The 23,100-nt window shown below is 38.9% G+C and overlaps 1 protein-coding gene across 9 annotated transcripts in view; it reads right to left on the reverse strand.

The window, feature by feature from the left end:
- Positions 1-350: 350 nt before the first annotated feature.
- Nav3 (neuron navigator 3) overlaps positions 351-23,100 on the reverse strand; it is a 560,089-nt gene continuing 537,339 nt past the window's right edge. For 5 of the 9 annotated variants that reach the window (XM_060378030.1, XM_060378027.1, XM_060378032.1 and 2 more), the window contains 7 exons: positions 22,607-22,842; positions 13,612-13,766; positions 11,744-11,815; positions 10,983-11,179; positions 9,976-10,094; positions 6,824-7,027; positions 369-3,345 (listed from right to left, as the gene is read on the reverse strand). In XM_060378030.1, coding sequence (XP_060234013.1) covers positions 3,226-3,345; positions 6,824-7,027; positions 9,976-10,094; positions 10,983-11,179; positions 11,744-11,815; positions 13,612-13,766; positions 22,607-22,842 — 1,103 coding nt within the window. In that variant the 3' untranslated portion in view covers positions 369-3,225. Of the gene's footprint in view, positions 3,346-6,823; positions 7,028-9,975; positions 10,095-10,982; positions 11,180-11,743; positions 11,816-13,611; positions 13,767-22,606; positions 22,843-23,100 lie in introns of all 9 variants that reach the window. The other 4 variants (XM_060378026.1, XM_060378025.1, XM_060378031.1 and 1 more) reach the window with 3 other exon arrangements.

Genomic DNA, 23,100 nt, shown 5'->3' on the forward strand with positions numbered 1-23,100 from the left:
GTCTTTTATTTATTTATTTTTTTCCAGAGCTGAGGACCGAACCCAGGGCCTTGTGCTTGCTAGGCAAGCAAGCTCTACCACTGAGCTAAATCCCCAACCCCAAGAAATTAAAATTTTAAAGGAAGTTTCTTTGTATTCTATAAACTCTCTCTGCCTCTTTGTCTTTGTCCCTCCCACTCTTTTTACACACACACACACACACACACACACACTCAAACACACAGAGACACACACACACACTCAAACACACACAGACACACACACAATTACTTTTGCTTTAAAATCATATTAGGATTAAAAGGTCAAAAGAGAACTTAATGGAATAAAAACAAAGAAACACATAATGAGTTGATTTAACTCAGTGAATATTGACATTTTATTTTTATATTAAATGTATTTTGTCATCAGGCATATTTGAATATCACTCGGAATTTTCAAAAATATTCACTGAATAAATAACTTTCACTCTAGGCGCTACATATATACTGCATTTAGTTTATTTACTTAGAAGCTTTGGAGCCCTTCCTCTGATGCTTATAAAATATAGATTGACACAGATCCCTAATGATGGCATATTAATAGTGAAGAAACATTTTAAAGCTGCACATATCCCTGAACGTAATTATTCAACATTTCCCCATACATAGACACCACACCTTGTTGTCAATAAATAATTCCACTTTAATGGCAAAGTAATAATTTAGACAGATACAGGGTGCACATTTGCAAAAAAATATATGCAAGCTGGTTTACAAGCTAGAGGAACAATAAACCAATAGAAAATACATCATCCAGTTAGGTCCATTGACACCAAGTACTCATTGTTGGGGCTATACAAAGACTACAAAACTTTTCAGATGATTTCTTTCACTGCTTCTTCCTATTTACATGATATGTTACATCAAAAATGTACAAAATATAAAATGTATACAGACAAATGTTTCACAAACTAGTTTAAGTTGTAAACTAGGCGTACCTACTGCGATGTATTGCAGGAAGTTCTGTTTATGCTCATGTGTGGACCGTGTTTCTGGAAATGGCAGGGGAAGATTAGCGATACTCTTAGGTCACGTATCATACAAGGGCGACTAGTCACTCATCCAGCTACATCCGTCGGTGTTGCACAATAGATCTGATCCACAGTTGAGGCTCCAAAGTCAGGGTGGCAATTCTATGTGCATAAATTCAGCCTGATAACTCTCCGGGCAATAGCACCGTGTAAGGACCTAGATACTTACTGACGCTCTGAAATCTGCACAGATACTTCATGCTGTTAATTTTGTTCTACAGAAACCAACCCATAGAGTTGGTGGTCACAGAGAGTAGCACCAATAACATGTCCTAAAAGGCGCACAGAGCTACGTCTGCGCCATGGCGTTGACCTTAGGTTTCATAGCCTTTGAACCGTCCTCTGTGGGCGGTGTGACTTCACCAGTGACCTATCAGCTTTCACCCACTGTCTGTTTAGCCTGCCCCAAGTGATGTACTTTCAGACGGCTACTCATCCAAAAATGTACTGGCCTCATGTACAGTTCTGAAGCATGCTCACTCTAGCACTGATGGCTCCTGCATCGTCACAACAAACTTGTAAGTACAGGACAAACACACCAGATAATAACAGCTTGGAAGGTTTGCATTCTGTATTTGTTTGCAACATACAGGAAATCTCAGCAAGTGAAACAACCTCTTAACACCAAACAGGTTAAATACAATTTTGTTTGTGTTTGTTTTGATTTTTGTGCAAGTTTTGAAAAAAAAAGTCATTATTTACAATACCTACCCAGTAGACTGTGCAAATCTAACCTTCTTGTACAGTATAAATGCTTCCTCTTCCACAGTGACTGACTGCATCAGTGTTCTTTAATGCTGAATGTCTCATGTACAACAATAGCAATCAAAACAACATGCGTCAAAACTAACTTTTTTTTTTTGAAAGATAAAGACGAGGGGAAGAAGGCCAAATAGTTGTGCTCATGCGGAATCCAGTTCTTGTAGTTCAACTGGATCCGAATTAGAAATCTCCCACCTTTCGTTTAGAACTAGGTAGAATGAAGCCGCATGTCTCTGCTTTTAGGTGATGGTCAAAGAGGGGTTCTATGGTTCTCAAATTATTTGCAGGATAGGCAAAGAAATCTCTTTATTCATAAGATAAAAAATACTTATCTTTCTCCTATCCATTTCTTCAAGAAAAATAAAATAAAAAATTATATCTAGAAGTGAGGCTGCTATGTTAACTGGTGTGTTGCTTGGCTGTAAATGAAGAAAGAGACAGTGGGAATTACCAATGGTTTAGGATTGAAACCAACTGTTAAAACCGTTGGAGGGATGTGGTTTAAGGCAGTGAGACAGCACCATAGAAAAATGTTCCTTCTTTCACTGAAAAGGCTCGAACAAATAAAGCCCTAAAAAAGCCTTTTGTCAGTGTTGACGAATAATTGGTATAAAACTCTGGTTTGGGGAGTGGGCAAGTGGTTTGAAAAGACCACTGTGGTAAAAACAACCTTATAAAACCCATGACTCACACACTAAGAAGAGGGTAGCGCACTTCAGGAGAGTGGGACAGTCGGAAGGAAGGTGGCCCTTCCCGTTTGCCACAGTAGTTTTGTTTTCAATCATATTTTGTATTTTTTTTTTCTGGTGGTGGCACAACTCCCTTTGTGCTTTTGGAGGACTGGCCTCGTGGATTCCTTCTGCAATGGAGTGAGTGTGTGACACAGACACTACTGGAGCCCTGTCACTGGCACCGTGGGGCACAAGGAGGTCTCCTGGATCAGAGAAATGAGCCCTGCCTGAGGAGGGCAGCCCCTCAGAGGAAACAAAAGAAAAACAAAAACAATAAAAAGGCACAACAAAGAAAAAGACGGAGGGAAAAAAAAGTAGGCCTGCATTGTAAACTTTGAAAGAGGAAGAAAACAAAGTCCAGTCTCGCTACCCCATGTGCAATCTGCTCAGCTGCCCTGTCTTTAGGGTCCTTTCCAGTCGCTTAATGGAGCTCTTGCTACCTCTGCGCTGACAAAAATGCCTAGGATTACAATAAACTTAAGCTCCCTTTTTCACTTTAGCCTCTTGGCGGTTCCACCTTAACTCTGCTGCCTCCTTGGAAACCGCGGCTCTGGGTCAGCGCCCTGGACAGGGGACTATCATACTGGCAGTGGTTTAGTGATAATACCTGTGTTTTAAAACACCCTTTTAAAAACATAGTCCTTTGCCTAAGTCTTTCACCCTTTAGAGGGTGGATTCAATGGATGAATCCAGAATGTCTTCACGGTGGCTGATGCCATCACTGTCGCAGCTCTGTGTGCCCGAGTAATTGGCTGCTTCTTGGAGTTTCATTAGCATATTCATCTGAAGGAAGAAAAAAGAGACATCCTGGTGAGTAATCATGCATTAAGTCAGCCAGCCCCAGAACGAGCAGGGCCCTGAGCCATCTCAGAGAACTGTCTCCTCTCACCCCGTCCAAATGAAATGCACACAACAGTTACGGTTTTCGCTCACTGACCTGGCTCCTGAATTGTTTCTCTCAAACACGACTGTGCCTCTACACCAGAAGAACAAAATAGGGCCGTAAGATAACTCTTTTATTTGGGGCTGTGAATGAATACTGCTCCAGCAGGGAAACTGGAAAGGAAACTCTATCACAGCTGGACATCTGGGTTGGTTACTGGAGGACAAGCCAAGCTTCCCAGCATTTTGGCTGGGAAAAGCAGGCAATGTTGAATGGTAAGTGAAAGTTGTGAGTGTTCACACACACACACACACAGGCTTGCAAGCACTGTCCCTTGAGAGAAGCAGGGAAGCAGGGGGATGGAGTGGAATGAAGCCAGCTGCTGCACACAGCACACCATCTGTTGCCCAGGAGCTGACCTCAAGAGGGGGTAACTGGAGGAAGTGGACCATGAGCATTTGAAGAGGGAGAAGGAAAGAATCACTGTCAAGTGTTTGTTGTCGCCGAGGCTCTGGCTGAAATATGATTGATACATCACTGAGAACAAAAGCCAACTCCTGGAACAATGGCAGCTGTCTCCAGCTTCTCAGCTTCAGAGGAGAAGCATAGCGTTTGTTCCAGCAGAGAGGACTTGTGCATGAGAGCACCTGGGGAGAAAGAGAGCTCTCCAATGTATTATAAAAGAAAAGGCTTGGGTTTCAATAGATCTGCAGTTCCACTATTAGAGACAGGAGCAGGAAGAAAAAGAATGTTTAAAAGCAGCCTGGGCAATCGATGGCTCAACAATTTCAGGAGGCATGGGGTAATTGGTACCTGTCTTCATGAGGGTCGGGGGCTTGTTTTCTTATTGAGGGTTTCTTACAGTAATATAAACTTTCTATTCCTTAGTGGCAAATACTGACTATGGTATTTTCCGCAGTGATCAAAGTTGTCCTTTGTCTTTCAACTCAGAGAAATAGATAAGGGATATCTAAAGCAAGGTTTCTCAGTCTTCAGTCAGGCTGTGGGTATTTGTGTGTCAGTATGAAAATGTGTGTTAAATAAGGGCTTGTGAAACAAATAATGAACTGGTAATCATTAATTCTAGCAGAAATGTCATTTTGACAGAGAGGCTATGGTTATAGAGTAGTTTGAAAGCATTTTGATAATTTTCAGGGCATTTTTTTCAATAGCATTTCAGCCGTAACTCCCACCTACACAAGGATGCAAGATGAAAGCAGTTTGTGATAATATCCGAAACGTAAATATTTCACTGAAGGTGAGTTATAAAAGAGAACTGTGCCTGAGTACCCTACTGACTTACACTAAGAATTTAAAACACCCTCTGATTCCAGTAGGCACCACACACACGCGGTGCACACACATACATGCAGGCCAAATACCCATGTGCATGAAGTAAAACAAATAACACAAAATGGTACAATACAGTAACTTCAATGACCATAAGTTCCCAGTCTGCGATCTGTATTAAACACACACAATGATATTCACTCTGTGTCTAACAGTGCTGTTTTATATATTGAAATAAAAGGACATTATGAAATGATGGTGGGTCTACAGATGACTCAGCTATCATGTGATCAACCTGGCTCCTCTGTACATCATTCACCCTGTAGGTGGCCCCTACATCCTCTCTATACTCACAGCCAAGATAATGCCTGTTATTTACTACGTTCGTGCCTGTGTCTCACTCAGGAGCTGAAGGCCTGCCAGTTGCCCCAGCTCCATGCTCCATCCTCTATTCTGTTATTAGAATGATCTTAAGTAGCTGCAAATCGAAACAGATAAACACTAGTTTTTAACTACCCACAAAAATAAAATGCCTCAATGTGGTCTAAGTAAGTCTGTAGTTTTAATTCCTCCAACAAATTGATATTTGGCCTCTAACACTTCATTTTCATTGTGCTGCTTGGCAGTCTTCTGTGTGGTATTTCCTTGATTTTTAGAGGCTCTACATTCTGCCACATGAAAAATGCCAACCTTTGCTTCAGTCCCCAGCTCAACCGTGCCATCGCTGGGAACTCTCCTAATGTTCTCACAATTTTGCCCACCAAGGCTCCCGCATTTTGTGCATTTCATACAAGCACCCTTCTTGCATCAGTACCTGACTATGTCCTTTTACTCTCATAAATGAAAAGATCCAACATGCTTACTTCATCTTGGCACTCAGCACGCACACGCCAACATTAACAATTGAGGGTGAGCATGCACATTAATTCTGAAATAATGCTCAGTGTATTGGAACATACATCCTTGTTAAGATCCAAAACCATGCTCCTTATGATAGTAATTTCCTTACTAGGATTTCTAATTTAGATTAGACTGCAATACATTTTTTTTCTTTACATTAGGGGTTATACAAATATACAGAAACAAAGACACAGACAGCATATATATGTTTGCAAGAGAATATATCTGAACCAACGTTTAGTTTTAGATGATACCTTCTACTATTGAGCAAGCAAGGTAATCAATTCTCCTTGAGGATCTCACTAGCAAACTATTATAAGAATGCAAAGCAGATACACTAAAAAGTGGTCCTTATTCCTAATCGTAATGTGTACTTAATAGTTTATAATCTTAGGAGTCTAAACACTTACTTAAACTATTGTAGTGCTTCTAAACTAAACTTATAGGCACTAGTGCAATGAAGAAAGTGGTAGGAGTACTGTCCTTTTGATTGCCACAGACATGGCTCAGTGGTTAAGGGGAATTGGCTGCTCTTCCAGAAGACCTGGGTTCAATTCCCAGCACCCATATGGCAGCTCACAACTGTCTGTAACCCTAATTCAGGTGACCTAAAACCCTTCTACAGACATAAATTCAGGTAAAACTGTACCACAAGTAAAAATAAATAAGTCCTGAAAACAAAACAAAACAAAACAAAAAAACCTTTATCCTTCCCTACTTAAAGCACTAGAACATTAACTGTATTTAATTAGGCTGGTTGATATAAAGTAAATAGGTTTTTTGTCTGTGGATAATTGATTATATTTTTATTTATGGACACACTTTAGTTTTCTCTTAAATAGCTACTGGATTGTCATGATATTTTAAATGCTGACTATTTAAATATCAACACAATTTAACATATAACCAAAGATAAATCATAGATTTGACTCAGTTTTAGTGTTTCTTACTTTCCCCCTCATTTTTAGATAAACAAATTTTTTTTTTTTTTTTGGTTTTAGATTTAGTTTTGTTTTCTGAATTTCGACCAGGCAAACTGTGCTAAAAGTAACAGTTTAAATGCTTATCCTTATCCTTATCAGGCTGGTTCCATGTTTTACCTACAGTAACTAGTTTTGATACTGAAAGCTAAGTGCTAATGATTACTGCTGACACTAATATAGCAGAGGAGTGATGAGACATCCTCACCAGGGGGTCCCCTTCTGTGTCAGTCTGGGGAATGTGCTTTGACGTTGTGGCTTCCTTCGCAGATGCGCAGCCCTCATAGCCGACATCTTCTGGTCGCAGTTGTAGCAAGGCTGGGCTCTCCTGGGGCAGGGATGCACAACTCCAAGGGTATGTGTCAAGGACCCACTTGGAGGGGTCTTCCCAGGGCGCACGCTTCCCGTACATCTAAAAGTTCACAGAACACAAACATCATCTCTATTAGGTGAAAAGAGCGTGACTAATGAAGTGACTCTTTTCACATTCAGTTCCTGTGTACGTTCCAGGAGTTTTCCAGATTTTAAACATACGTACATCTACACAGCTCACTCACTGCTTCAAAATTCTACCTAATGGAGGAAAAAGCCTGAATAAGGTATATTATAAAGAAATACAGACATTATTGCACACATTTCTTTTTTACTAATAACTTTACAAATTCAGGGGAAACAAACAAAAACCTTAACGTTGATAAATGAAAGCTAAATTTTGGAGGGATATGAAAAACAAAATCTGTTCTCACAATAAAGGAGCTACCAAAATGTACTTTGGAAGGATGATGAATGAAAGAGGTTTTTTGTTTTTTGTTTTTTTTTCACCGTACTGTGATAGCCATTTTCCTCTAATAGCCCTGCCCCTTCATAATTCCACTGCTTCTTGTTGGAAGACTTTATATGTTTATAAGTAAGAACACCAAGAAAAGTGGGGGGGGGAATGGAAACTCAAGCATGAATTCTGGAAGACTGGAAGACAAGGAACACAATAAGAAAGATATGAAAGAGATCTATTAAAGTAGTATAAGCAGAATGCAAAGGAGAAGATGGATCCAGGAGTTTCTAAGTTACAAACAAAGATGGAATCAAACTGAAGAGAGGAAGGCAGGAGACAGAGACTGGTGAGATTTCTGTAAAGGAGCCGAGAGAACATGAAGAGAAATGCTACCCTTTCGAGGAGGCAACAGTGTACTTTCTTGTCCACTGTGCCACCAAGGGCCATCTGGTTACCAAGTGCTTGAGTGACATGACCTCAGAGGACACTGTGTAGTTTGTCTGCTGATGACAGGGCTTTTTAGTGGCTCAGTGAGACAAAAGAAAAAAGAAAAAGGCATTGTGAGCACAAGCCTGTGAAATTCTTTTAGGTTTCTCCAAAAATAATATTAAAGTTTAAATCCGTGGTAATACAAAAATTATCTAGATCCCAATATTTCTTTTGTAGATAGGGTCAGAGGCAGCAATCTGAAGATGGTTTGTTTGTTCATGGTGCTCTCTCTCTCTCTTTTATAGAGCTCTCATTTTGGAGCAGAAAGTTTTGTCTCATCTAAAAATTGCTTAATACAGGGTACAAAATACAGATATGTGTACAACTAATTGAAAGAAAAAAAAAACAAGTACAGTTCTTAGAAAGTTTGTATTTAGGTGTGTGAGGGATGGCTCAGCAGTTAAGGGCACTGGCCACTCATCCCTGGCAAGGCAGCTTTCAGCCTATCCTAACTCCAGGTCCAGGGTAGCTCACACCTTCTTCTGTCCTCTAAGGGCACAAGACATGCATGCGGTGTGCATGCATACATTCAGGCAAAAGGCTAATACACATAAAGCAAAAATAATAAGTAAATCTAAAACAAGAGAGTTGATTTATTTTTTACATTAAGGTATACCGACAACTGATGCCACTCATTAAAAAAAATATATATCAGAGTACAACAAGAGTACAGGAGGTAAAAAGGTGAATATCATAAGAGGAGAAATCTAAACACCCGGAAAGAGCTGATTTGATTGTTGACATTTCAAGAATGATGGAATCACCAGAAGAAAAAAGAAATTCAGAAAATTGAGTGTGTCAGCTGCATCTTCTCCAACCAGAACATGTGGCAGAGAACATCCCCATATGGCTCCCCAGTAAACACCATCCTTCATCCAAAAATGACTTTCCTTTTCCATCCCTCCAAATGGAAAGACCCAGATTCATTTCCTCACTTCCTCCTTCAAGTTACAGTCTTTGACACTAGTAGATTCAAGGGCACAGCATATGACCTTTTCTGATTCAGAGGTCACAGCTGGATCTCTCCAGGATTCCTATTATCTAAATTCTTTCAGATGGCAAAGGTTTCAACTTCAACCGGAACCGTCCACTTATTAAGAAAGTACTCTTCTCCTTTATTCCGTGTGCTGGCTCCCAACTTGAGCCTCTATTCCTATAAGGTAACACTAACCCAGGACCAAATATCAAGAGTTTAGAGCAAGAAGCTCGAGATATATTACTCTTGCTTGAGTGATTGTGATTACTTAAATGATTACGACTCTTACCCAAACGCAAGCTTTGCACAATTACAATGTTCAGGGAAAAGTTTTACAAATATTATTTACTTTAATATAAAAATATCTATTTATAAAAAAAATTAAATCTAAAGGAGTTAAGCAGTTTGTATGCCACTGTTTTGAGGCTTCTAAAGTTTCTGTTGCTTTTATTAGTTAGCAAGTAAATATAAAATAAGAATCTACATATGAAGATGTGGATAAAAGTTTATTAATATGAAAACTGTATCTGGAGAGCAAATAAGTCACTAAATATTATGTAAAATACAAATTATCTACTGAGTTTTTATAAATAATAATATAAGTTTTTGAATAAATGAAATTTGAAAGACCAGCTTACATTGCAGGCAGCACAATGGTTTTTGAAAATTCGTAAAATGCAAAATGTTATGAAGAATGAAAGCCATGTCTTTATCATAGTCTGTACTCTAAGATTATAACTGTGTAATTAAGTATCTGTTTACTAAGAACATTTTGAACCCCCATTGCCACAATCTTGGCCTTCGATGCATAGTACTAAGAGAACCCCTGTTTGCATAGGCATACATAACAGCCTTGTTTCAACAGACATACACATTTATTGTCCCTTATTTACTATAGTTTTCTGCATAAATAGCCAAATAAATAAATGATTTTGTTTTTAAAATAGTAAGGGTTTGGATTCTCTTTCTTTCTTTCTTTCTTTCTTTCTTTCGTTCTTTCTTCCTTCCTTTTGTCCTTCCTTTCTTCCTTCCTTCCTTCCTTCCTTCCTTCCTTCCTTCCTTCCTTCTTCTTTTTTTTTTTTTACTTTATTTTCTACACAATGATACAAATCAAGTACTCTACCTGAAGGCCTTCCCTCACCGCCTCCAGAACGTAAGGTACCAAGGAATAATTCCAGAGATCCATGAACCACATCCTAGAACCTTCCACATCCATGGGACAAGAAAGGAAAAGCCGAGGACCTAACAAGATACAAATGATAAAATGTTTCAGAAGCATTATATTTACCGGTATAAACACACGTTTAGAAACCTTGTGAAGAAATATAACACACATGTTCCTAGAAGGTTCCTAACTTGATCATCCTGAAAACATGTTCCTAGAAGACTGAGTCTCCAGGTCTCTCTCTCTCTTTTTTTTTTTTTTTCTTTAACAATGAAATCTTAATTGAAGACACAACACAGAATGAGGAAAAATAGTGACATGATCCGGTCCTGTTTTACAAGCCATGTGAAGTTCAGTTACACAGAAATGAACTGCTGATTATGAAATGCCATTGCTCCCAAAATTTGGAACCAGTGTAGATACCCTGAGCTGACAGTAGAATGCTTGCCTGCAGCCGAGGCTCTTTTTGATGATTTGACGGCAATGGGAAAGGCTCATGCAACTTAAGGAGAAACAGCAAAACAAACACTGTAGTGCCCACAAAAGAGAGGAACCCTATTTTATCTTTTGAAGAAAAATGTAAAACACAAAAATTATTCATAAGAAGTCCATTATTTCTAACTAAAATCCTTTTTCATACTTACATTCGAATGGGCTAATAGACAGAAAAATGTGAGTTTTATTTCTTAGAATAAAAAATTACTCTGGGTACTTTTTCTTTCGATTAGTAAGGTGATTTTTAGATGCTTTCCTATTTCAGGCTTAATTTTACTGTCCGTAATTGTCCCATACAATGAAATAATTATACATATAACACTCAGAAAAAGACAGCTTTAGAGAAGAATCCTTAATCATTGAAAGCTCTGAGAATACTACCTTTCTTGTTATTTCTCCATTCAATCTGGTCACCTTTACCCACTACGCTCAGTGTCTAGAAAATGGAATATTTTAATTTTGGAACTCACCGATGGTGACATCAGAAGAACTATGCGTTTCCAAAAAGCTATTGAGATGATGCCATGTCTTGGGAATCCAATCTATAATTTTGACTAGGTCATTATTGCGTACATTCCTTTCAATTTCCATCTCTATCAGTTTTCTTCGAAGAAACCTGCCTAAAAAGCCTTTCACTGGTTCTGTGTGGTTTGCACATAATACCCACCTAAAAAAAAAAAAAATTTTTTTCTAAAACTTAAAATTTAATTTCATTGCAGTCTAAAGCACTCATGTTCTCATATTAGCCAGTGACCACAATTTGATGCTGTGAGCATTTAGAAAATCTATTATCATTTGAGTTATAATACAGTGAATCTCCAAGAAGCTCTGTTCCTGAGGGTGAGTGGGTGCAAACAGGCTGAGAGAGATTTTGAAGGAGAAACGTAGATCCTGAAATAGGAGCTCTCTTCACAGTCTTCACTTAGAAGCAGCATGCTCTATTTTAGCCAGGGAAGTAGTGAGCAAAAAAAGAAGACACTTTGATTACAGCTTAAAGATCACAGAATGTCTGCTTGAAAAAGGGAGCCAGGAGAAGTGAGAATTATCTTCACAAAACAGGTCGCTGTGGGCAGAACTGTCAGCAACCAAATGGAAAAACAGCCATCAAGCCACCTATGTGATTAGAAAGAAACAATGCCACATGCACACAAGAGCACAGACACACACACACACACACACACACACGCAAGCACAAACATACACGTGCACACACATTCCTTCAAGTTCTTACCTGAAATTGTGGTGTAGTTCTAAATTTGGGGATGAAGAGACTCCCTGATTCATTGTTCCAATAATATAAGGACTAGGAAAAATGGAAAATGGGGCATTTAGATGTGCTAGAGGGAAAAGTGATGAAAAGTATCTCAGAAAAACAATCAAGAAAAATAAACACTATTCAACTTTAACAGTAGGCTTTAGGAGAGAAATTTGATAATGTTAAATTAGAAAGTGATAAAAATAATGGGAATGCAATTTCTTTTGGGGGTTGAGATCTAACACCTGATCTAACACTGAGATCTAACAAAGAGGCAAGGCTTCTTTTTTTCCTTTTTCCTTGTGAATCTTAATTTAAAAAAAAATGAGACTGGACAGAATAATCAAAATGGACTTGTCTAGTCTAACTTTTCTTTGAGGTAATGTTTCACTATGTATCCCTGGCTGGTGTCGAACTCAGAAATATGACTGCCTCAGCTTCTAACACTCTGGGATTAGAGGCGTACAAAACCACTTCGTGCTTATGCTATCTTACAGCTCCTGTGCTTTATTTTATGTGCATGAATGTTTGTTCTCATGTGTGTCTGTGCAGTACATGTGTGCCTGAGGCCCAGGGAGGTTAGAAGAGGGAGCCAGATCTTCTGGAACTGGAGTTATGGACCATTGTGAGAATCTTTTAGGCATTGGGAACAAAATCCAGGTCTCCTGTAAAACAAACTAGTGCTCATAGCATCTCTCTAGCCTCCTTGAAGGTTCTTAATAACATGATGATTTGATTTCTCCTTTTAACCTTTACTTTACGCTGGTCAATTTATAGTCGTTTGTCACTAGCAAAGACTGATCACCAGTACTATTATAGTTAATACCATTTATACTGTTGTATTCTATATGTTTTTCTCTAGAGACCACACTCTAAGAAACACGTGAGTTTCACTGTCTTCTGCCTTGCTTTAACCTGTCCCGTCACTTTAGATAATAAAGTATTATATTATAGGAGGGAGCTATATCTGGGCGAATTAACTTCACCTCTAGAGAAAAGCTGAACTGTTGCTTTGGTAGGGACTGAATAAAAGTAGAGAGAGATTTAAAGTCTCCTTCTTGTTATTACATGCCCTATTCAAAGTGCCCCACCATCCCATCATCCCCACTGGCATTCTAGACTTCTGTGGAAAATAATATCATCCAATAAAATTTAGTGCTTTCATAAAAGTTCCTGAAGACCAAGTTCAGTGGTGTGGGAAGGAAGAGGCAGAGAAATCACTGTGGAGTTGGGGATAACTTGGTTAACATAATGAAACCCTCAAAACAAAAACAAGCAACAAAACAAAACAAACAAAGCTAAGATTTTTTTTTTTCCGGGGACATAGTTGTGGATAGACATTCTAAAAAGTGCACACACACAGGACATATAGGATACCAGGAGAAGTTATTACACTAATGGTATCCACTATGAGTCTTAAAACATAAAACGGTACAAAGAAGTAAATGGCATCACGGTTCTAATAGCTGATTATTCCAATTTTTTTATTTTTTTATTAATTACACTTTATTCATTTTATATCACCTCATAGGCCCCACCCTCCTCCCCTCCCGATCTCACCCTCCCTTCCCTTTCTGCATGCATGCCACTCCCTAAGTCCACTGATAGGGGAGGTTCTCCTCTCCTTTCTGATCTTAGTCTATCAGTTCACATCAAAAGTGACTGCATTGTCCTCTACTGTGGCCTGGTAAGGCTGCTCCCCCCAGGGGGAGGTGATCAAAGAGCAGGCCAATCAGATTATGTCAGAGGCAGTCCCTCTTCCCATTACTATGTAACCCACTTGGACACTGATCTGCCATGGGCTACATCTGTGCAGGGGTTCTAGGTTATTTTTAAGCGCTTACCATTTGTTGTATTTACAATTGAGAAAACCATTGAAGATGTCACTCAAAGAGCCCACATGGTGAAGATTGTCCAGAATTATGACAATGGGGAGCTCCACGCCATTATTGTCAGCACTGCACTGCTCAGCCAGGTTGGCAAGATACTGCTGCAATTCCTAAAGAGACAGAACAAACAGATGAGAGATGGGTCCCCAGCACAGGCAAGCAATTCCCGCTTTTAGGACGCATACTGCGTCCTCCATTAATGTTCTTGTCATTAATACTCATAAGGAAATTCCAAGGAAATGATGCACAGAGCACATTTAAAACTGAGAGACTCACATTTTTTTAAAGAGAAGAGGGGCAAGAGAGCAGGCAGACTATTTCCACAGGCTATCTGAATCTGAAATCACAGGTGTATTTCCATGGTTTCTCCTCAGAAGGAGAGCCATGTGAGTTCTAGATAAGAACTCTCTTGGTAAGCTATAATTTCCAAGATGCCTTATGGTTTTTGATATTTCAATAATTTACCAAAGTTATCTTAATTATTCACTAAAGCCAAAATGATACTTTTTAGGTTCCTAATACATTTCAACATTTCAATTCAAATTACTTAGATGAGTTTTATCTCACAGCAGAGCCCCAGTACTCAGACAAAAAGTAGATAAGTATTTATTTATAATCTGCAGGTGACTGCTGCAATTTTCAACAGAAGAAGCATTTCTTATATTCCAAGGGATCACCTGACATCAGCCTTTGGCTTTACTTGAGCTTCCTTTTATTTTCCTTGCATTATTCTTTTCTAATAACTCTGAACCTAAATATGATAACCAGTCCTCTGATTGACGGGTCTCACAGATGGGTAGGTCAGGAGCAAAATTAGGTTGCTTAGAATTATCCTAATCAGTAAGAGCATTTCCATACTATTTGCATATTTATAATGCCATTTTCAATTTGTAAATCTTTCTCAGGGTTAAAACAGTTCTATGATCCCAATTTCTGGCAGTCAGGTAAACACACGCACCACACGCACCACACACATGACATGTTCCCTCAGTCTGTCTGTGAGGCTAAGTCAGAACATGAGCTGCAGTGTGGATAGAGCAAAGCCAGGACACGGCAGAGGCAATGAGTAATGTTCATTCAAGTTTTCTGATGGGCTCATGGGGTGGGGGTGAAGGGTGGCCATTGAGATGAATCTTTTAAAAATTGTTTTTTAATTTATTACAGTTTATTCACTTTGTATCCCAGCTGTATCCCCTCCCTCATCCCTCCCAATCCTGCCCTCCCTCCTTCTTCTCCTCCCATGCCCCTTCCCCAGACCACTGATAAGGGAGGTCCTCCGTCCCTTTCATCTGACCCTTGCCTATCAGGTCTCACCAAGGCTGGCTGCATTGTCTTCCTCTGTGGCCTGGTAAGGCTGCTCCCCCATCTGGGAGTGGTGATCAAAGATCCAGCCACTGAGTTCATGTCAGAGACAGCCCCTGTTCCCCTTACTAGGGTACCCACTTGAACACTGAGCTGCCATGGGCTACATCTATGCAGGGGTTCTAGGTTATCTCCATGTATGGTCCTTTGTTGGAATATCAGTCTCAGAAAAAAATCTCTGGGCCCAGATTTTTTGGTTCTGTTGCTCTCCTTGTGGAGCTCCAGCACCTTCCAGGTCTTTTTATCTCTCCCTTCTTTCATCAGATTTCCTACATTCTGCCCAAAGTTTGGCTATGAGTCTCAGCATCTGCTTTGATACCCTGCTGGGTGGAGTCTTTCAGAGGCCCTCTGTGGTAGGCTCCTGTCTTGTTCCTTGTTTTCATCCTCTTCTCATGCCTATCCCATTTGCCTTTCTGAATGAGTATTGATCATCTTACCCAGACTCCTCCTTTTTGCTTAGCTTCTTTAGGTGTTCAAATTTTAGTAAGGCAAAGGACACTCATCAGAACAAAACGACTACCTACAGATTGGGAAAAGATCTTCATCAACCCTGTATCTGACAGAGGGCTAATATCCAGAATATATAAACAGCTCAAGAAGTTAAACAGCAACAAATCAAGCAATCAAATTAAAAATGGGGCACTGAGAGTTAAATGAAGTATGTCATAGGTTTAAAGAACAGAATATAATGAGTCACAATGTTTAAAATATTAAAAAGGAAAAATAAAAATTAGAAAGTGCAACTGCAAGACATATTTGGGAAATGAGGATTCTATTGTAATGGGACACAGTACATGGTTGTGGTATGTGAAATGGAAGGGAAAGAATAAACAACACTGGATTCATGGAGACAGAATTGAAATGTATCACATAGAAAAGTGTAGACCTATGGACCATTGATACCTTTGTTTGCTTGTCTTTTGTCTGTAGGAAAGAGTAATGTATTTATCAAAAGAAATGTACAATGATTAATAATAATCAAAGTACTAAATTTATTATCTACAAAGATGTGAGGCAGTACACATATAACTATAAATAAAAATAAAAATTATTTTAAATTAAGAATAATATATTACTTTCATATATTTTGTTTTACAACATGTAAATATTACTCACAATACTTTAAATAGTAGAAGTACTTGGCGCTATAACTATTGGTTTATGGTTAGGGAATATTTTGATGTTTAAAAATGAGAGAAGAGTTTTCCACATAAAAAAACAGGAATGGGAAAATTCAAAAATATGAAAATATGGTATCCACAAAGACAAGTGTGAAGAGTGAGCTTTGTGAAAAAAAAATGGAGGCAAATAACTTAAACAGAATTTTATACTCTGCAATGACAGGTAATATCATGCAACATCTCCTGTTGACCACATAGACACATGTAATATTCATGAGATGCAAATGAGGCAGTGCAGAAAGTACAACACCAAGAAAAAAAGAGATCAGCCAAGAGAACACTGAGACTGCTGAATCCTGTCTTTCTGAACAAGAAAGTGTGGTGTTTTAAATCGAATGCAGAGAGCAATAGTAAACACTGGAGGATTATAACTGAGCCAGATTTTAATTCTGAAGAGATTTTTCTATTTTCTCTGATGTGAATGGATAGGGCCAACAAAAGAACAAAGGGGAATTTTAAGGGAACTTTGAGTCAAGCAGTTGCTGGTGGGAGTGCAAATTTGTACAACAACTTCGGAAATCAATCTGGCACTTTCTCAGAAAACTGGGACTAGCACTACCTCAGGACCCACATATACCACTCCTGGGCATATATGCAAAAGATGCTCCATCATATAACCAGGACATTTGCTCAACTATGTTCATTGCAGCTTTATTTGTAATAGCCAGAAACTGGAAACAACCCAGATGTCCCTCAATTGAAGAACAGAGAAAGAAATTGCTACATTTACATAATGGAATACCACACATCTATTAAAAACAAGGAAATCACGAAATTTGCAGGAAAATTAATGGAACTAGAAAAGATCATCCTGAGTGAGGTAACCCAGACCCAGAAAGACACACATGGCATGTACTCACTTATAAGCAGATATTAGCCATATAGTACAGGATAAGCATACTACAATGCATAGATCCAAAAAAGATAACTAACAAGGAGGATTCAAGGGAGGGATACTTAAATGCCACTCAAAACTGGAAATAGAATATATAGCAGAAATTGTTAGAGAGGGTGAACGGGGTTGAAGAATGAGCACAGAGAGAAGTGAAGGTATAGATTAGACTGGGGAGAGGGAACGGGAGAACAGAGCTTGCAAAGAGAAGAGAAACTATGGGCAGGGGAGACAAGCTGGAGACTTATGACAGGTTAGGCTCCTGGGAGCATATGAAGGTTCCTCTAGCTGAGGTTCTTAGTAGCAGGGGTCATAGAGACTGGAGGCTACCCTCTAACTATCCTGGACTCCTAGTGGAGGAAGAGGAACGCTAACCCACCCACAAAAACTTCAACCTCAAATTTACCTTGCATACAATATATGCAGGGATAAAGATAGAGCAAAGATTGAGGGCATGTCCAACCAGTGCCTGGCCCAACCTGACACCCATTCCATTGGAGAAAGCCAACCTGGCACTATTAATGATATCCTGCTATGCTTACAGATAGGAGACTAGCATAGCTGTCCTCTGAGAGGTGTCACCCAATAGCAGATCAAAATAAATGCTGATAATCAAAGCCAAACATTGGGTGGAGCACAGGGAGTCTTGTAGAAGAATGGGGGAAGAATAGAGGGGAAAGTAACTCCACAAGAAGACCAACAGATCCAACTAACCTGGGCCAAGGGGGATTTATGGAGCATCAGCCAAGGACCATGCATGGACTCAACCTGGGCCCAATACACATATGCAGACAATAGATAGCTTGGGCAACATATGGGTCCCCTAGAAAGGGGAGAGGGGGCTGTCTCTGACATGGACTCTGTGGTCTACTTTTCAATCATTTCTCTCTAGCAGGGCTGCCTCGCTAGGCATAGGGTATGAAGATGTTCTAAGTCATGATGTGAGTGGATATGTTTGTCTGAGTTGATAGAGAGGGGAGGCTCCCCTTATCTGAGGAGTGTGGGGGAGGGATAGAGGGAAGTGGGAGGATGGATGGGAACAGGAGGAGAAGAGGAAGGGCCTATGATCGGGATGTAAAGCGAAGAAAGAAAAAGAAAAAAAGAAAGGAAGAAAGAAAGAAAGAGAAAGAGAGAAAGAAAGCAAGAGAGAGAGAGAAAGAAAGAAAGAAAGAAAGAAAGAAAGAAAGAAAGAAAGAAAGAAAGAAAGAAAGAAAAAAGAGAAAGAAAATTGTAGGCATTCAAGAGGGCAAGAAGATTGTTATGGAGATGAATAAAAGAGCATGCACCTCTGAGGCCTTTCGAGCCACATCTGTCGTTTCTACACATAATTGAATCAGATGAACTGGAACACACTTGGAGGTTGAACGAAAGCTTTGAAATTGTGGAGAATGTGTGTGGCTAATGACGTTCAATTCTTGTCTACCATCCAGGTCAGCACACATGGAAGTCACTAGAATCACTGAAGGACAGCAGAAGAGAGGGATGGAGAGAAGAAGGGAGAAAAGAGCAGAGGATGGAGAGAGAAGGACAGAATATTGGAAATACTTTCATTTACAGTAGATGAAGTTGGGGAAACAGTGGAAAAGACCAAGAAAGATCTTACCAGGGAAGTAGGAAGGAAAGAAGAGATTAGATTTATAACAGCAAGAATTTTTAGAAAGGAAAATATAAAATCTTTTATATCATCATACTATATGCAATAAAGCAAGACACTTTAGACCAGCAGAACCATTAATAGGTATGTAGGAGAATCCTGGGAATATGATGAAAGCTTTGGGCCACTTATCTGTTCAAATACACATGTTGTCTGTTAAGAGAGGGTTTCTCTGTGTAGCCCTGGCTGTCTTAAAACTTGCTTTATAGACCAGGGTGGCCTTGAACTCCAGAGCTCCACCTGCCTCTGCCTGGTGTATACTGCCACCACTGGAACAAACAGATATTTTTACAGCCCCCTTGGAAAGCACTTTGTGTTTGTCAGTCCAGTTTATGGATTGAAAATCTTAGGTGAAGGGACTGAGGGATGTGCTTTAAGCATTTGCCACCCTTATCAAGTCAGGCAAAATAGGGTAGCTCTGGATGCCAGATGGACCTGGCAATGAGATGAATCCCCGTCTAGACCTTGAGACCATGGATAGCACTACTGTTATATGGAGATCACATCCATTACAAATGAGTCTGCCAAGGCCAGTTTTCTGATCTTTTCCTACCTAACATTCCAAGTGGCTTCAGCTGGCCACATACGCTCTACTAAATCCATTTCCATCCTTCTGGGCCTGTTATATCAAATGTCACAAAGTGTAATTGTTTGTGTGCTCTGCTCTCAATCACAATATTCCAGCTGGCAGCTTGAGAGAGGGCTTGAAGAGTGGGAAGAGGAACAGAATGTAAAATGAAGAGGTACCAAAAACATGAGGAGGCACTTTCTTTTTCCCTTTGATGGTTTATTACTTGATAATTTTTTTTTTGAGTAAGTGACTGCTGTCCACGTCTGCTGTTTTCTAATAGCATAGTCTAGAACAAAGCAGCAATTACATGGTTCTTCCTTTTTTTTTTGTAGCAAAAGACTTATTATTTCATGCCTCATTAGCATTTTATTTTTGAAAATATATATTTCTTCGTTGCTACCCCTAGAAAATCTTTACTTGTCATTCCCTCTTTCTATCACCATCCCACGCATATCCTCTCCCCTCAGTACCTACCCCCCACCCCCAAAAAAACAGTGTGGATTCTCTGTCAACTTGAAAATAATAAGCCATATTCCCTGGCACTAATTCTGCACACAGCCTAAATGACAACTCATCCATATGTAACAAACTAAGGGAGAAAAATCAACATCTTTCTTTTGTGTTTTGTGTTTTCTTGATCAGTGCTATAATTGTTTGTTAGAGAGTTCCTTCCCAATACTGCTTCCTAGGATCATGTTTTACTTAAATACCCCTAAGGATCCCACCCCTGACCACTCAGCAGAAACAAAATATAAAGTGATCTATTTGTTCATTTGAAAATCACTTTGTTCATTTGAAAAATAAAAAATATTAAAATATGTAATCAGAAATAATTTAATTAATAATTAATTTAATAATTATGAAAATTTCTCCAAATACTAAATATTTAAAAATAAGATATAAATATTTAAAAAAGAATATATATGTATACACACACACACACACACACACACATACACATATATTTGAGAGGAGATCATTTTGTTAGAGGAATTGACCTATTACGCTTTACATTGTCAAACTGTATCCCATTTAGAGTTGACATATTTAATTCATATGCAAACAATCATATACAAAATGATCCTCCATTTTATCAAAATGCTTTGGTCTCCTCTTCCAAATCCTTTTTATTTCTTTTCTTTGTTTTATGTTTCAAAACAAAGAACTTGCGTAGAATTCTGGCATGTCAACACTGAGGAAAAGCCAAAGAGAACATAGGGTATTCCCAAGAGACCTCAGAGTTCTTTTACCCTTTGTCTGGAAGAAAAGTGCAGTGACTAAAAGGCCCTCCTGTGAAAATATAAAGAAACAGGATCACAGGAGATGGTTCATATGCAGGTAGGAAGAGATGATCCATTGTCTCCTTCTAATTCAGCTTAAAGACGAGTCAAGTTTTCCACCTTGAGTTTTATGTCATTCTTCAGTATAGATGACAAAAAGTGACATAACCACAATTTGAATAATGCTGAATAATTATATTGAATAATTCTGTAAATGTCCATTATTTAAAGGCCACATTGATTTAGGTTTAAGACACCTCATGCACATTGTATATGTTACTTTGTGAGAATAATTTTGAAGCAAGGTATATGTGTGTTGGGAGATGAGTGTGTACTTGTGCAAGAAATCTTCATTGAGAACCAAGGGATATAACTAAATATTGATAAGCATACTTTAAGAAATGACGGTACTGATAGTTTACCTCTGTCTCTGATAGTTTTCTCTGTCTTTCTCTTTATCCACATACTGACAAACCAAACCAAACAAAACACCCCCACACACAATTTCTTTGAGTACTTAGCACAACCCTAACATTTCTTTCATTTTAAAGTTGAAAAAACAAAATGAAAAAACAAAACAAAGGTTTTCAGTATGGTCTCCAATTCCCCCAGTACTTAATGAGCCCCCCTAGTTAGTTACGCATTTGGCTTATTTGAAGAATCCGATGGGTTTTTTGAGTAACAGCACCTCTGGCAAATTTGCAAATCTCAGACATGGATTTTCTACGTCCTCTCAAAGGCTTTGGTGTTACGTAGTTATTTGCTAGTTGGCAGGCTTTGAGGAACTGATCATATCAAGTGGCCAATAATATCATCAATTGATTAACCTAATGTGGGTTGATATTGAATAGACTACTCAAAGAGAGGGTCTTACGGAAGAGGGTCATTGCCTAGGGTATTTCTTTAAAGGGTCTACCTATTATTTAGAAACATTCCCCTCCTTTCTCTCTGATATGTGGCTACCACAAAGTCACCATCTCTACCTCGTCAAGTTCTCTTGTGTCCATGACATTCTACAGTGCCAGAACTGGAATGACCACACAGATGGCAATGGGCCCAGCTGACCATGAACCGAACTCTCAGGAACTGTGACACAGAATGATTCTTCCCTCTAAGTTTATCTCATGTATTTAATCACAGTGACAAGAAATCGACCAACACACTGAAAGGCTTGTCGAGTTTACTACATCATTCAAGTAGGCCATTTTGAAGGCTCCGGTATGACCCTCTCTCACTGGTACACCACCAAGGTAATGGTGATGACAGTTGTACTTTCCCAACAGCACTTAGGGAGCAGCTGCTGAGAATTTAACAAACAGAACTGCTATAACTGGTAGTGTTATGGTCATGTTAGCCATCACCTAATCCCTGTTATAGCACTCTTTATTTCACTAAGTATAGCAGAAACTGTCAGTGAGGATTTAGCCTCACATGCCTATGTAATAATGGACACCAGCCAGATTAGTGTGGCATATTAGAACACCAGCCCCCTGAAACATTCCTCACTTCTCCAAACTTCCCAAGCAGAATTTCTCATGATATAAGCAAATTGCCACTCTGATAAACTTTCTGCAACTATAACAGTTATTTTCAAATCAGTCCCTAGTTAATTTCTTTTTACTTATGGATGCTTAAAACAAATATTGTATTTTTATGCAGCCTGCCTCAGCCTGTGGATTCATTTAACCTTCTTCCTTCCATAGCATCATGCATAATAGCTGCCATTCTTGTGAATGCATGTCTAAGGGAAGTCAGCCACAGAGGCTCTGCCATCTTATTTCTTATAATCTGATTGCCTTTTCAAGTACATGGTAAGTGACTGTTATTAAAAATAGCAGGTTATGCATATTTGCTAAGTAAAGTTTGTTCACCCACTAGATTATAATTTTTGTGGATGATATAGATTTTTTTAAATGTGTGAAGTGAAAGTTGCACGTAATTTTAAGACTTGATTGCTTGAAGATACTTATGGATAAACAACAGTCGTTTTCATAGTGTCCTGTGACTCACCTTACTTGACTTGTGGTCCACATTAAAAGTAGCAATTGCATCCTCTGTTTTTTTCCTCCCACATTTTGTTATTACATATTCAGCAAGTTTGTTTGCTAAGTAGGTCTTTCCAGTGCCGCTTGGTCCTGAGAGTATAATTCTGTGGTGCTCCATCAGCAAGTTAAAGTACCTTTGGGTAATTGGTTTAGGAATCAGTGTATCAAAAACAAAACTGTCCAGACTATTTTCTTCTACCCCTGAAGGAAGAAACAAAGAAAATAATAAGCATTATTGGTTTTTTTTGATAGAATTTGAAATGCATTATTAAGCCAAAATAAAGCCTTGTTAGACATTAGAATGTAGCTCATACAAAATAATTTCCTAGCTACTTCTAACTTGCATGCATTGGTTGTCATTTGAACAGAGAACATATTGATAAGGAGGTATGATGAAAACCTAAGCTGTTTCTTTCTTCTCAGGCTTTCCTGCACTGGCAGCTGCTTGTTTTCCACTAT

The sequence above is a fragment of the Meriones unguiculatus genome, chromosome 2 (assembly GCF_030254825.1).
Source record: "Meriones unguiculatus strain TT.TT164.6M chromosome 2, Bangor_MerUng_6.1, whole genome shotgun sequence".
Lineage (NCBI taxonomy): Eukaryota > Metazoa > Chordata > Mammalia > Rodentia > Muridae > Meriones > Meriones unguiculatus.